General features: G+C 52.4%; 2 protein-coding genes across 2 annotated transcripts; one reads left to right on the forward strand and one right to left on the reverse strand.

Annotated features, from left to right (window-relative positions):
• Window positions 1–6873: 6873 nt before the first annotated feature.
• Window positions 6874–7239, reverse strand: VOLCADRAFT_93481 (uncharacterized protein; the record flags this gene model as incomplete). The annotated part of the gene is made up of 1 exon (XM_002952723.1): window positions 6874–7239. The coding sequence occupies one exon, from the start codon at window positions 7237–7239 to the stop codon at window positions 6874–6876; it is 366 nt and encodes a 121-aa protein (XP_002952769.1).
• Window positions 7240–7267: 28 nt separating this feature from the next.
• Window positions 7268–8544, forward strand: VOLCADRAFT_81968 (uncharacterized protein; the record flags this gene model as incomplete). Its single annotated transcript, XM_002952633.1, has 4 exons — window positions 7268–7480; window positions 7712–7928; window positions 8150–8430; window positions 8453–8544. The coding sequence occupies 3 exons, from the start codon at window positions 7268–7270 to the stop codon at window positions 8323–8325; spliced, it is 606 nt and encodes a 201-aa protein (XP_002952679.1). The 3' UTR covers window positions 8326–8430; window positions 8453–8544.
• Between the last annotated feature and the right edge of the window lie 1888 nt (window positions 8545–10432).

The raw sequence follows: 10432 nt of genomic DNA on the forward strand, positions 1-10432 counted from the left end.
TGCAAAACAATTACACCTAGGGATCATATGGCGGTTGCATTGCATGTTTCTTGGCCGCAGCCAGCAGCAAACTCAAATGGAGTTGGGCCATTTGCCCAGAGGCTGCCGCATGGACGACAAGCCAGGCTAACGCACCTGATGTTCATGAGTGCCCTTTAGGTTCTAAGTATAAAAGCTCGAAAAACCCCTACTTTATATTCTGCGTTAAGTACTACCGGTAAGGCACGACCAATACTCTCGTGAGATCCCGGGATCGAGCCACGGTAGGTAAGGGTGCAATTTCTAATCTATAGTCACTTCAAGAGAGGTAGTGAGGTCGCGCGATCGATCTGAGCGATGACTTGGGTACTACCCAAGTATCTAAAGGGTGACTCATAAGAAAAGCCTATTATGCCATGCCTGTACAGGTCCTATTATAGGGAATCATGTATACTTGCGTCTATAAAGGCAATGTCGTTTACAACATCAAGTGTATACATACCTGTATACCGCATAGCCTAAACATCCCTTGCTACAGGTTATGATGTAAAAATGTACTTATAATACTATGCCATACATGATCGTATATTAGGGCATCACTTACACATGCGCCTCTTATGCCTAAGCCTTTAAGTCTCGTATAATATGTGTACACCTTACTGGCCTATATACCTTTCACCTATTTTCCCGAATATCTCGCCTATACAATGCCCGAAAAAATACAGACGTATGTTCGAGTCATCGGTACTTGATGGGTATGGTATCGATCCTTGGTTTAAAATATCAGAAAACACGGTTGCATTATCGCAACGTGGTCAATTCTGGTATCGAGGAGATGCTTTGGTTGTGCCAGATCATGCTGATTTGCATACTACCGTTCTGCGTCTTTGTCATGACCATCCGTTGGCAGGCCATACGGGCGTAACCAAAACTCTTGATTTGGTGCGTCGTTCGTTTTGGTGGCCTAGGCTGCGTCAATCCGTCGCAGCGTACTGTCGTACGTGTGACAGCTGTCAGAGGGTAAAGGCAGATACCAGTCTCCCTGGTGGTTTGCTTCTTCTGCTGCCGATTCCTGATCAGAAGTGGTCTTTCGTGACCATGGATTTTATTACTGATCTGCCTCCCGATCCTGATGGCAATACTTCGATTTTCGTGTTTGTGGACAAACTCACCAAGATGGTTCGGTTTGTGCCCTGTAAGGCCTCTGTTGACTCTGTCAAAGCGGCTGAAATCTTCGTCAACACCATTGTGTGTTCGTACGGTGTTCCGTCTGTCGTCATTTGCGACAGGGATCCTAAGTTTACCTCTGCCTTTTTCGAGTCGCTTTTTGATGGATATCAAATCGACTTGCGTCGCAATTCTAGTTATCATCCTCAAACGGATGGCCAAACCGAACGTGCAAATCGTGTTCTGGAGGATATGTTGCATCATTTCGTTTCGGGCGATCAATCCTCATGGTCCCGTTATCTGCCGATGGCTGAGTTCGCCATGAACAATTCGTTGCATGAATCTACGCGAACTACTCCTTTTCGGTTGATGTACGGATATGAACCCCTAACTCCGGCTTCTCACCTGGTTCGCAAATTGGGGGAGGAGAGGGCCAAGACGCGCTTGCAAAGCGTGGCCAAACTGTCTAATCCGTTATCTGTTAAATTCAGTACGGATATGCAGAATGCTTTGGAACGAGCTAAGTCTTGCTTGGCTGCTGCTCGAGATCGGATGAAGAAATGGGCTGACAAAGGTCGCTCGGAACGAGGACTTTCTGTTGGTGATCGTGTACTCTTGAGTACGAAACACATGACTATTAAAGGTGTGCGCAAATTGCTGCCTCGCTTTATCGGACCCTTTGTGGTTAAGGAAAAGATCAACGCGGTTGCGTATCGGTTGGATCTTCCTCCTGCGGTGCGGATACATGATGAGTCTTGGTGTCGTACGCTAGGTTGTGATAGCGTACCAGAAAGTGAGTTCGTACAGTTAACGAGTATGGTTCGTAAATACGGGACCGTACCGTTACTGTGATTAAGCTTTAATAGCTTAAAGATATTTTAAGGTAAATGTAGCTTGCTACAGAGGGTGTCGCGCCTGTCTTGGGGCCTCACCAACGTGACCATCAAAGTGACGTTCGAGAATGACATGTACCATGAATTCAACCTCGACTGCTGCAATGTGCCAAGTGGTGTCATGATCGAGTTTGCTATCCACATCCACCCATAATGTGCACACATTCACAACTGCTCCTTATATCGTCGTAGTCCCGACGTTAGACGGACGACGTTTAGTCGTTCCGTCGTCGGGACGGAGACCTTAGGCTGCGGGGCGCGTCCGTAGTCGTAGTCCCGACGTTAGACGGACGACGTTTAGTCGTTCCGTCGTCGGGACGGAGACCTTACCCCAGCTTAACGTCCGTCGTCGTAGTCCCGACGTTAGACGGACGACGTTTAGTCGTTCCGTCGTCGGGACGGAGACCTTAGGCTGCGGGGCGCGTCCGTGTCTGTCTGTGTCCCTTTTGGTCGCCGTAGCTCATATGTTATGAGCGGAGGCCTATCCCGAGTTCGATGCTTGTCACCGTAGCTTCTCGTAGCGCAGCGAAGAGCGAAGCGGAGGGAAGGCATCTCTGAATCGCGTCCGTGACCGGCTCGCGTCCGGAGCTCATTGGAAAGTCGCGCTCGATTGGATGGTTCCGGAGCTTTGCGTTTTCCGTTAGCGCGCCCCCTCTTCACAATCAGAGGTCGCGGGTTCGAGTCGCACTCCGCGAATTTCGAGTTGCACACCGAAACGCGAGGACGCGAGGACGACAGGTCGCGGGTTCAAATCACGGGTCGCACGCGAGTTGCACGCGAGGATGCGAGGACGCGAGGACACCAGGACGTGAGGACGCGAGGATGCAAGGGCACATGGACGCGTGAGCGTGTGGGCACGTGGGCACATGGGACCGTGGCACCGTGGATGTAGCCACACGTGGATGTAGCATGGACGCGTGGACGCGTGGACGCGGGACATGAGGATGTAACATGGGCGTGTGCATGAAGCGTGGACGCGTGCATGTGTACCGTGAACATGTGGGCGGGGACACACGGATACTGGGCCATCAGGCCATGGGGACGACTGGGTGCGGTGGTGGGTAACGAACAACAGACGCGCGTAGTTGTGTTGTTCGACTTGAACTTGCAAGGTTAAACGTTTATCACAAAATATTAGGATAACCGGGTACGCCTGGGCGTGGCTGTGGGATCCATGTAGTTCCACTGTGGGACAGGACTTGCAGTGGAAAACTAGACTACAACGGCTCCGCCACAAAATGACGTGAAATCGCGCAGTAATGTGTGCCATTGGCCCTCGAGTGCATTTATCAATTTTGTCAAACGGATCCAGGATAAAATTTATCATACGGATTCAGGAAAAAATTCTACAAAACAGCGGTGCTGCGCAACATACATCCATATTGTATCAATGTACTGTGTTCCATTGGCCCTCAACTGCATTCCTTGAGGATAGGAGGATAACCTGTCGCGACATCAGTCTGACCGGCCATTTCTATGGACAATTCTGGTTCCGGTAAGGAGTCCTGGTTGAGACTGATGCCCGTGATGTTGCTCCATCTCCTGCATGGGCTGTAGACTAGTAATCCTCTTCCTGACATCATGCAGGACGTCGGCGGTTAGGTACAGTTGCAGGTGGAGGCTCGTGGCTTCTGAGCTTGACAGGCCGGACTCAAGCCACACCTTCCCCCCCGACACCCCAGCTGTCCAGTGCGGATGCAACCAGAAAGGTGCAGGCGCGAGCCAACTGGACGCCTGAGCAAGTGGCGGCGGATCGAGCAGCAGCTGCAGCGTGATGGGCAGATGCACGAGCCAACCGGACACCTGAGCAAGTGGCGGCGGACCGAGCAGTAGCTACTGCTCGGTGGGCGCGGTGGTCGGAGGCGCGAGCCAACCGAACGCCTGAGCAAGTGGCCACGCATCGAGCAGCACATGCAGCTCGGGTAGCAGAGGTGCGAGCCAACCGAACACCTGAGCAAGTGGCGGCAGACCAAACAGTGGACGCAGCTCGAAAGCATCAAGCCCGTGTGATTCGGCAACAGTCATCTGAGGAGCACACACCACAACACACCCGCCGCAGCAGGGGTAGCCTTGTGGAGGCAGTTTTGGATGCTGCCTTCTGGGTTTCAGGTGGCCGACAAACCCCACCAAGCCTCGTATGGGTGCCTGGTTAGACAGCAGTACAGCTTCATGGCCGGAACATGTGCAAGATGTTCCTGCGGGTCAGCCTCTGCCCACTGTAATTCCCTTAACAGCTTCTGTTAGGGTTTAAGGTTTAGGGTTTAGGGTACAGATCCGAGTCGCCGAACAGCTTTATGCCACTGTCAAAAACAACATGGCTCCTGTGTCTGCACCTGCTGCAGCGAGATTAAGTCCGTCGTGGCCGCTGGGCAATTTTTGGAATTTGGCGAGGATGGTGCTCCGTTGCGGGAGGAGCGTGTCATGGACAAGTGGCGGCGGGTGCAAAACAACCCCTACACCAGCCAAGCACTCCTCAACACGGTTAAGCTCGCCTTCATGGACATCCTTTTTGGTTTCAAGCCTGGCGACAAGCGGCAGAGCAACCCCGACTGCTTCTGTGGCACCGTGTTCCACATCTGCATCAAGGTGGAGCAGAGTGGACGCCTCGCCCTGCACTTGCACGGCATGGTGCACCTGGCAGCGATACCGTGGACAAAATGCGGGCCCTGTTTGAGGGGCCCAACTGCCGCACTCTGGTGCTGGCACACGCCCTCTGCAGCATGTGGCTGCCTGAGCCGTACTACGACATTCAGGACAAAGAGCGACGAGTCTTCTGGCAGACACCCCTGGTCACGGCTGCACCCACCACACCAACGGCAGTTGCACCGACGCCCATGGAAACATCAACGGCAGCAACGAATTCTGGTGATGACAGCATGACAGATGCTACTGCAGAAGAGGATGACGGCCTGACTCAAGCAGAACCTGGCAGCGCCTCGGGCACAGATGAAGACATTGGCAATGGTGACAATGGAGTCCAGCCAGCCCCCCCCGCAGCGTCCGCTGGCCGCCCCCCAGCCATCCGCGCGCTTCAGCCAGATGGATCCATGCCGGCACCCGCGTATGACTTTGCCATTGTCGCCCGTGGCAAGCCATGTGGGACCGGGGGTGAAGCCACTGATACCTTTACACCCAAAGTGTGCTTGGAACGCTGCACCCAGCACCTTGTGGCGGGTGTCGTGGGGTCCTGCACCCACAAACACACCGACACCTGCAAACGCTTCGGCTGTGCAGGCGTGGATGGAGACTGCGGCATGGCCTACCCACGCCACATCCGGTGTGAGTTCAAGTGGGTGGGCGACAGCGGCCTGTTCGTTCTGCCCCGATACGGCCCCAACATTGTGCCCCATTGCCCCGCTGTCACAATGGTGCTGGGCTGCAACAACGTCTTCACGCTGGCCTGTGAGCTCGACCGTCAGTACATCGCAACAGTGGAGGAACAGCTTGTACTGCCGGTCCCCATGTGTGACCCCGAGGTCCTGGAGGACATCCTTGTGCAAGCAGAGGTTGTGGCCCACCGAACCACGCACTATGCCACCAAGTATGTCGCCAAGGCCACGTCGCAGAGCCAAGTCACATGGCTGAACCGCACGATCATGATCAGCCGCCACTTCCTTGACACTGCAGCTGCTGGTGGTGGAGACCCCGCAGCCGCCCACGACGACCGATGCAAGGGCATCGGAAACCTTATCTCCGCGGCGAACCGTACGACAGCCAGCCTGACCATCGGAATGGCCATGGCGTCCTTCAAGTTGGCAGGACACAATCGTGCCGAACGTTTCGCGAAACGTTCAAGACCACGTATGAGAACACATTCCTGAGCACAGGCCTGTTCATGGCCATTGTGCTCCGTGATGACCATGATAACATCAACAGCTTGGAAGCAGCAGCTGATACCCTACTGGTTTTTCACAATGACAATCCGGAGCAGCCGGGTGCTGCTGTGACGGCTCTGACTCACTACCGCCAACGTGGCTCAGAACTGGATGGAATGGAGTGCAGCCCGTTCATTCACCCCACTCGCCGACACCACGCCGGACGACATCACCTCCGCCTGCGAAGCCGTCAATGCGGCTTTCACGGCAGATCTGCATGTAAAGCTGCAGGGCACGGATCTGACCATTGCGAGCCTTGAGAACGTCCGCAAGATCGTTACCACGCGCTGAGACTGTGAACCTAGAAATGTTTGTGTTCTTTCACATCTGCGAATCAATTTGACGCTCAGGCTTCGAATTAAAGTTATCGCATGCCTGCTGTTGTGTGATTGTGCAACTTCTTACATGGCAGCCTGCGGTGAGGAACTGCCTCTCTTGCTGTTATGGGTCGATGCTGTTGGATGCCGGATGTGAACCTCGAGAATGCCTTCTGCTACGACACTGCTGACTGTGGCTTGCTACTAAGCCACCCTCCGTCACAGATGTAATGTAACTGAGTCCACGCCACTGCTTCCCCACATTAATACCGTTCTCACCTATCGCCGTAGCTCATAGCCGTAGCGACTACGTAGTAGTCTAGCGGAGGCCTTAGGCCGAGTCGGCGTCCGTCCGTCCGTCCGTAGCCGTAGCGACTACGTAGTAGTCTAGCGGAGGCCTTAGGCCGATTCGCCGTCCGTAGCCGTAGCGACTACGTAGCCGTAGCGACTACGTAGTCGCCGTAGCTCATATGTTATGAGCGGAGGCCTATCCTGAGTTCGATGGTTGTCCGGTTGTCCGGTTGTCCGGAGCGTTTTGGAAATTCCGGGTCGGGAGCGTGCCGTACGCGCTTAAGACAGCGCCGTAAAGATCGGAAGGTCGCCGGTTCGATCCCTACCGCGATTATGTTTTATGTTTCATTTTCATATATGTGCATATATGCATATATGTATATGCGATATGCAATATGCAGCGATATGCAGCGATATGCGATATGCAGCGATATGCATGCAATTTGCGATATGCGATATGCGGTATGTGATATGCGATATGCCATATGCAGCGATATGGGATATGCAATATGCGATATGCAATATGCGATATGCGATGTGCAATATGCAATATGCGATATGCAATATGCAATATGCGATATGCGATATGCAATATGCAATATGCGATATGCAATATGCAATATGCAATATGCGATATGCAATATGCAATATGCGATATGCAATATGCAATATGCGATATGCAATATACGATATGCGATATGTTATACATATGCGCATGCATCTGCATTATGCAAGCATGTGCCATATGCGATCTGCACGCATATGCGATCTGCAAGCATATGCCATATGCGATCTGCAAGCATATGCCAAATGCAAGCATCTGCCAAATGCAAGCATTTGCGATCTGCAAGCATATGCGATCTGCAAGCATATGCGATCTGCAAGCATATGCGATCTGCAAGCATATGCGATATGCAAGCATATGCGATATGCGATCTGCAAGCATATGCATTATGCGGTCTGCAAGCATAGGCGATCTGCAATGCTATGCTGCGCTATGCTATGATATGCTATGCTATGCTGCGCTGTGTTATGCTATGCTGCGCTATGCTATGCTATGCTATGCTGCGCTATGTTATGTTATGCTATGCTATGCTATGCTGCGCTATGCTATGCTATGCTATGCTATGCTGCGCTATGCTATGCTATGCTATGCTATGCTATGCTATGCTGTGCTGTGATCTATAAGCATATGCGATCTGCAAGCATATGCCACCTGCAAGCATATGCCATATGCGATCTGCAAGCATATGCCATATGCGATCTGCAAGCATATGCCATATGCGAACTGCAAGCATATGCGATCTGCGCCATATATGCAATCTGCAAGCATATGCGATCTGCAAGCATATGCAATATGCAAGTATATGCGATCTGCAAGCATATGCGATCTGCAAGCAGATGCAGTCTGCAAACAGATGCAGTCTGCAAGCATATGCGATCTGCGCCATATATGCAATCTGCAAGCATATGCAATCTGCATGCATATGCGATCTGCAAGCATTTGCAATATGCAAGCATTTGGAATATGCAAGCATGCGCAATATGCAAGCATGCGCGATATGCAAGGATATTGCATATGCAAGCATGGGCAATATGCAATATGCAAGGATGTGCGATCTGCAAGCGTATGCCATATGCGATCTGCAAGCATATGCGATCTGCAAGCATATGCGATCTGCAAGCATATGCGATCTGCAAGCATATGCGATCTGCAAGCATATGTGTTGTATCTTACTAAACCACAACTGGATGGTGGCGTCGGAAGACACCGATTTGGAAGAGTTTCACCCGCTTAAATAGCGGAGGATGCGGCCATCCCATGAATCGTACAGCCAATTCCGAAATGGCGCGGTCCAGTCCGGAATGGCGTACCGTTGATCCATGCTTCCAATCGATGACGGGGCTCCGCGAGCCAGGGACCAGCGTCCCAGTCGTAGCCTGTGCTACGACCCCCGCCCATACTTCTGCAAGTATGGACTTCCGCCTGAGGCGGCGTTTACTTGTAGGCATCCATGACAGCGTCCCGCTCGCCGTCTGACCCAGAGGTCGGAGCCATAAAGATCTGACAGAAAAAGCGGCAAAATAGGCAGTTGGAATTCAGTTAGTTCCAGCGAACTTGTCCAGTAACCGCGCCAAGCGAGAAAGGAAAAATTAGACAGAAAATGTATCAGTTTGGACCCAGATTTAAGAAGCGGAATACAACAACTATCCCCCCTCTAGATGCAGCGTCCTCGATGCATGGCAAGAAACTGGCAGAGCAAAAATCGGGCCAAAAACGCGCGGGAGTTAAAACACTTACCTTTAACCCGCAAATCTTACCTTGCCCGTGCTCGTTGCCGTGCTTCTTCCAGCAGAGGTTTTAGGTCAGGGGTAAAGTTAGCTTCTGGTTCCCAACTGTTGTGCTCAGCCGAGTACCCAACCCATTTGACAAGATACTCGTGCACAGTGCGCTTACGGCGGCGGTTTCTGCCTACTTTTCGGGAACGGTAATCCAGTATCCGTTCAACCGCGTAAAATGTCTGCTTGCCTGAAAGCCAAGTAACTGGTCCTGGCTCCGTGACAGTAGGAGCAGGTTTTGGCTGAAGCGCAGCAGCAGAGTCAGTAGTACGGAAAGGTCGGACTAGAGAGACATGGAATGTGGGATGGATGCGCATGTCAGGTGGTAGTTGCAGCTCAACTGCAGTAGACCCAACCATGCGAACGACAGGAAATGGTCCCACCCAACGAGGTAAAAGCTTACGAGAACCATCCGCTAGGGACCTCAGGTTCTTAGTGCTCAGCATCACCAACTGGCCCTGCGAGAAGGTGATGGCACGTCGGGATTTGTTAAAGTAGTCCGCCGTACGTTGCTGTGCAGCTTCAAGGCAAGATTTAGCATCAGTCAGTCGGGACACAAAGGACTTGGCAAACGTCTTTGCTGCAGGCAAGTTGACGTCCAACTCCCGCCAAACAGGCAAGGCAGGGTTGTATCCGTAATTCAGGAAAAACGGACTTTTGCCAGTCGCGCGATTCACAGCATTATTAATCGCGAATTCAGCAGCAGTTAGATATGTGTCCCAGACAGAAGGCGTACGTCCGGCATAGTTGCACAACATATCGCCAAGAGTGCGATTCGTACGTTCTGTCTGTCCATCAGTCTGTGGGTGATAGGCGGTGCTCAGGTTAACACGCATGCCTAACAGATCACCCAGGGTGCCCCAAAATCTGCTGGCAAATTGCGATCCGCGGTCGGTCACAACGTTCTTGGGGACACCATGCAAATGCACTATGTTGTCAAAGAACAGACGTGCAGTTTGCTCAGCTGTGCAGGATGATACCGTAGGTGCCAGGTGCACCATTTTCGTGAGTCGGTCTACCATGACCAAAACGGCATCGAATCCCCCCTCAGTTTTGGGCACAGCTACAATAAAGTCCATGGTAACACTTTTCCAAAGGGGCGGCCGGCACAGGCAAGGGACACAGGAGGCCGTGGGGCTTACCAGACAGGACTTTATTGCGTTGGCACAGCTCACAGTTCTGGACATAGTTCTCGGCGTCCTTAGCCATCCGAGGCCACCAGAATTGACGACGGAGAACCTCGACCAGACGGGTGCAGCCAGGGTGCCCAGCCAGCGGGTCGTCATGAAAACGTGACAGAAGATCATGACGCAGCAAGTCATCATTCGGAACGACAACCTGCCGAAAAGTACCCTCAGTGCGGATCCAAAGGCCACTGTTACGGGTTAAATGGCCAGTATTGTGGTTATCGGAAAACCAGGGATCCGTGGCATAGGCAGCTCGAAGTCGTTGCACAAGTTCAGAGGGCACAACGGGTGCTGCAGCACGGCTGCGTGTAACGACTGACAGAATGGCTGCATGCAGACAAGGGTGCCGACTTAAGGCATCAGTAACGTTAAGGATGCCTTGC

Source organism: Volvox carteri (assembly GCF_000143455.1).
Source record: "Volvox carteri f. nagariensis unplaced genomic scaffold VOLCAscaffold_31, whole genome shotgun sequence".
Taxonomy (NCBI): Eukaryota; Viridiplantae; Chlorophyta; class Chlorophyceae; order Chlamydomonadales; family Volvocaceae; genus Volvox; species Volvox carteri.